Source organism: Trypanosoma equiperdum (assembly GCF_001457755.1).
Source record: "Trypanosoma equiperdum strain OVI genome assembly, contig: ctg_1213, whole genome shotgun sequence".
NCBI lineage: Eukaryota > Euglenozoa > Kinetoplastea > Trypanosomatida > Trypanosomatidae > Trypanosoma > Trypanosoma equiperdum.
Window position 1 is genome coordinate 1 of NW_027123187.1, and position 5,566 is coordinate 5,566.

Here is a 5,566-nt window from a genome sequence, read left to right on the forward strand (position 1 = left end):
TTGCATTCAGTAGCTTTCTCGCAGTCTTTTTGCTCTTTTCCTGTGCATTTCTCATCTTTCTTATCTTCTGCTGCAGCTCCGTCTATTACTTTTGGATTACATTTATTTGCTTTGGCATCATAAATGCAACTATCTTCTGGGCATGAGGTTTCACTACCACTGTATTGTTCGCATTTTGGCCGCTGGTCTGCTAAAGTTGCTGCCTTGGCTTGCGGTTCTTGGCCTTGCACTGCTGGTTCGCCCGGCTGGGAATAAATAGTTCGAGCCGCCGTCTGCAACTGCTGCAGGGCGGCCGATTCTTCCCTCATTGAGGCTACTGCGGCGTCGTGCTCGGCCAGCTTTTCTGCTGCCGACGTAAGGTGAGTTACCCAGGGTATTGCCAAGTGCCCGGCGGCGGTATTGTCCGCGTAGTAAGAAGTGTAGACGACGCAAAGCTGGCCGGCGGCGCCGCTGCAGGCTCCGCCGGTTTGCTTGCCTAAGAATTGCTGCTCGTTGGCTACGTTGACGCCGTGCCTGATGCGCGCTCCTATTGTTTGCAGCGCTGCCTCCAGTCCTGCCTCGGTCAGCTTGCTCGCCGCTTTCTTTGGGCATTTGGCTAAAAGTTGCGGGAGGCTTGTAAGGGCGTTTGAGTCCCAGGCGATTGTGATCTGGCCGTTGAAACACTCATCCGTGTTCCCGCCGGCGTCCAGGCCGCATATACACAACATGTCCCCATAAATGGACTTCCCCCCGGCGGCCCCATGGCAGCTGTTTTCGTAGCCATCGGCGTCGGCGACTGTCTTCCCTTCCGTTGCGGCTTTTTGTTCGCTGCCGCGCCCGTACAAAGCCTGCCGGAGCTCCGCGTTTACAGCGTCCTTCGTTTCTGTATTGGCCTTTTGTTGCGCAGCGGTAAAAGCGGCAAAGCGAATGGCGGCAGCATCGGCGAGCGTTTTTAGTTGCGCCCTCACCTGGAGCTTCGGCAGCAACCCCGATGGTGGTGGGTTTCGGGTTAGCCATTTGTCGTCGCCGGCACCGGAGCTTATTTTAGCTTTCGCGGCATTCCACCTGTCCCACTTGGCTGCCCAGTCTTGTTGAAAGTCTTTGCCGTCGTAATCTTTGCCTTTCGTTGACCACGAGCCGTCGGCAGGCGCACCTGAGAAAAGTTTTTGCCACTCCGCAGTGCTTGCTGACATGTTTAGCGCCTCAATGTCGGCGAAGGCCGCTGCCGCTTTGCCGCCGTCGTCGGCAGGTGGGACCTCCTGGTCGGCAAGTGCCGCTATCTGGCACAAAAGCTGGAAGTCAGCCACGTTTTCCTCCACTGGATTGCTTTTGCCGCCGATTGCCACAGCCAAGGCAAGTAAAACATGCAGCACAGTCATGGTCAGCTAAGGTAGGCTACGATATGAACACTCGGGTGCAGACGCGGTTATGATTCCAGTGAAAAGATAATAAACGGACACCGCATTATAATCGGCCGTAAAAACGGTAACAAGACTCGCGCACGCATATTTTTTTTTAACTAACTTTCAGTCGGCATGATGGAGCGTTTCTGTTGCGCCGCCGCCCTGCGATGGTTGTTGATTACTGTGACCTCGATGCTGCCTAAAATAAAACAAAACGCTGCTTTACGCTTTGATTCCCCTTACCCTTAAACGACTAATTGACAGCTATCGTATACAATGTAGTCCATTTTTCTCTTAAAGAAAAATCCTGCCACTTCCATTTCAGTTTACTAAACCGGAAAAACACACATCTATTATATTATCCATTGGTCACAGCCGCCACCTCTTAACGTCAGGATCCGCTGTATGATCAACAAACAAAGTGACAGCATTTGTTCAGCTGCATCTGTAAATTTGTGTTGAGAAATGAGGTTGTTATTTGCGTTTTTTACGCGGGACCCGGCCTCGGCTGCAGGTGTTAACTTCCTTTGAAATTACGACTTCTCGACACTAAATAAGTTCAGTGTCGCTCTCTATAATCTTTGCGTTTCTCTTTGCACATAAATAAAGTGTGAACACTAATGAGGTTTTACCGCTGCTGCTGCTTTCTTCCTACATAAATTATTTGTTAAAGAAGCTGGCGCTGCATAGTCGTCAAAGAAATTACACCATTTGCCATTTTACCGGTTACACATGACGAGGTCGGCGACGGCGGTCGGTTAAGGGCACATATTGTCGTCAGCGTTTGCTTTTGAAAGAGATTTGTTTCATTTCTTTAGTTCCAGTTACTAAAACGCGGTCTTACAATCTGGCTGACTGCATTTAATGCAATTAAATATCCCTTTACCACTAGCGATTTGGCATCCCGATATTTTTCTAACCTAACGTGGCGGATAGCTATCTAATGAATCCGATTTTCAACACTTGCCGACAAACACTGGCTGGCGGCTAAAATCATAAGATGGTGTCACTGAACGTTAAAAAGCAATGCGCTCCACGTATGCGGAATAATACGACACATACGGCCATTTAAATACTTTGTTTAGGTTTTTTTAGCAGGTTTCCCTAAAGGATCATGGGAGGTTTCAGCCCCCCCCTTCTTGTTTTTTGTCTATAGCACTCTTTATATGTCGTAAACGCCCAATGTCTTGTTAGGAGAACCAATGCCAACTTTTACCAATTATTCAGCATATGAATATGTTTTGGTGGCGACGAATACTTGAAGTAAGGGAAAGGAACTTTGGTTCGCCCTTCATTTCCACGGCCAACGCCGCCTATTTGAATATTCTTTTGCATGTGAAGTCTCTTTGTGCCCGCACCACTCACCAGAACGGTGGAGCATCTTCTTACTGATATCGGTAGGTCATTATAAAACTCCTCGTTGATTATCGCAAAGACGCCAGGGCACTCGATATGGTTTCAGCGCCTTACCACTAAAAAGATAGGACGCATCATCATATGCAAAAAAATGACTAAGCAGCGGATGCGGTCTGCATTGATGGTGAAAAAAAGGTAAACTTTCTGGAAGTAAGAGTAACAAGGAACATGATTCATTTTTGTTTCGCCATATTTCACTTCCTTGGTATAACTTCTAGCTTTTCTCCCCCAATCCCGCCCTAACAACATGTGGTATACTTATATGTTGCTGACTACCAGCAACTTCGACCGAGAGAACAGCTTCGTCGTGGGTGAAAAATAGCTTATCACCCACGACGGCTGCAAAGAGCCGTTGTTGAGACTCCCCAAGTATTTGAATTTTTGCCAGTATCATCGTTGCCTTCCTCAAGTGTGCCGACTATCGAGTAAATATGAGACAAAGATTTTCATGGCAGCATTGACCGGAAGGGGATATTTTAGCTTTCTGCCGTGTCTTTGACGATCAAAGACCTCATTTCCTTTGCGTTTTGAGGGAAGTGGATAGCCGAAACCTAGCTTTTTCAGGGGGAACCCCCCATAAATTCAATGGGAAGCGTCTTGTTTTTTTCCTAGGTTGGCCAAGGGGAATTTGATAGTAAAGGATACTGTTTGGTGTCTCCCGATAAATCTACTTAATGAAAATGGTCACCTCTTGGCGTGGTTGCCGCTAAGAAGAAATGAGCGTCGTCGAAAACTTTATTACATGGCGCAGGCTCAATAATGAAGTAGACAGCCAATGGCTCTGTAATTGCTGCTGTTTTTTATCGGCAGCATATACTCCCAAAGGCCAGTCCCTTATAAAACCGCAGAATCCTTCCGAACGCGTGCTAATGAATTTCTTTAAGACATTTTGAAGTCACTGAACACGTCTCGGCCCGTTAAATCCCATATTTGAAGAATTATATATGTCATTGAAAGTTTTTTCGCCGGACAACATGTCGCATAGGCTGGAATAAAGTGAGGAATGCCCAGACGAAATATTTTCTCCTGCATGGTTTTTGACTTGAAACTGCAGATAAAGAGATGACCTAATCACGGATTTACCTTTTGTTGGCTGTCAAAATAACTTCAGACATCACTCAACCGAACTCCGTGGACGGTCCAGTTGTCACCTCTTACCCTACGATATCAAAAACACGCCACCCACAGACGAGAAGTTTCTCTCATGGAAATAGAGAAACCCGCCGAAAAGTCAGATAGATGATGAAAAACTTCAAACTAAAGACACTTAAGGGCAAGGTTGGCGTCACCGTGCACCCTAGCCGATGAGCATCCGCTGCCCCTCGCTATCTCTTTATGAAACCCTAGGCATCACAGTAAGAACATTGTATTTCACCTCAAGAGTACCCCCACGCGCCGCCCTTACGTGTATTATGGACCTGACCTCGGAGTTTGCGCAAGATGACGAAACATAGGAAAATAAACTCCAATAGAGGAAAGGACTGCTATGCATAGAATGTGAAAAACACGGACGCTGCCGTACAACTGGTAATCCCCTCATGTTGTATCGAAATATGAAATGTATTGTTCTCTCGGAAAAGCAGGTTTTTTATGTCGTTTTTGTACAGGACGTGTGCGCTTTCAAATGTATTTATTTGCTTAGTAATACTCTATTTTTTGATCTTGTTGGGACAGGTTTTCGTTTCGCTTGGAAGTTTGAAATAGATTAACCTAAGGGAAATTAAACATCGGTGATTGCAGTCTTGTAGGCCTACTCAAAATTTATTTTGGGAGGTTCCTATTTTTAACACTATAAAGTAAGCTTGAGGTAGTGTTGTTGCATCTGCGAGCAGGAATGGTTCTGCAACTAGGATACATTCGAACCACAGTGCACAATTCTGCTGGACTTTAGGATGGGACCAAAGCATTACAGAACGATGAAAGAGGCAATTGGAATGAAACGCATCACCCACATAGCGTTATCTAGATTCTAGAAAAGACATTTGCTTCGTGCAGCATCGTGAGAAAAAAACTGGGGTTAAATTATTAACAGCTCTGCCAATTGGGCGTATTAAAAAAACATTTAGCAGCGTTATAATGCAGTATAATCCACTGAAGTTAATACAACGCGTGTTTTGGCTTTATGAGTGTTGTTTGGTGGAAAGGAAATTAGAAAACAGTTTGCAACAGCGACCCAAATATCGAACTAACAGGATTATTCCGTTGCCAGCACAGATGCCACGGCGCTACACACTTGCAAAGCGTCACAGATAGCCAAGAAGAATGTCACACTCGTTTTGTCCGCCGTCCAGGTCCCCCAACATTTGACACCGTTTTCACACATCCCTATTGGTTTCACCTCTGAAGTGTTGTCCCTCGATAGAGGTTAAAATAATTTTTAAAAATCGTCACAGAAGCGAAGAGGAAAAGACAAACACACAACACTGCGTATATTTTAACATTGTCCTCGTTATTTTAAAATACCTCCATTTCATGAAAGAGACAACGGACATCTATCCCCTAAAAAGGATTTTGCTTCACACAACGCACTAGGCGTTAGATCCCGAGCTACCACCCCCTCGTTCAGAAGACACTCCAAGCCCTCTTCACGCAACGTATTCATTGTTCTCCACTATCTCCTACGGTCACCACACCTTTCTTCCACCATCAACACATTTAGATAATCGGACCCAGAGGCGCCAATTCTGCAATAAACCTCCTTTAAAAACAACCAGGAATGGCGGCGGAAGCGTAGAAGAAGGTGCAAACCATTTGTACACCACCTTTCC

The 5,566-nt window shown here is 45.9% G+C and overlaps 1 pseudogene across 1 annotated transcript; it reads right to left on the minus strand.

Moving 5' to 3' along the window:
• Window positions 1–59: 59 nt before the first annotated feature.
• Window positions 60–1,340, minus strand: TEOVI_000576700:pseudogene (annotated as a pseudogene). Its single transcript has one exon. A coding segment is annotated over exon 1 (1,281 nt).
• Window positions 1,341–5,566: the final 4,226 nt, after the last annotated feature.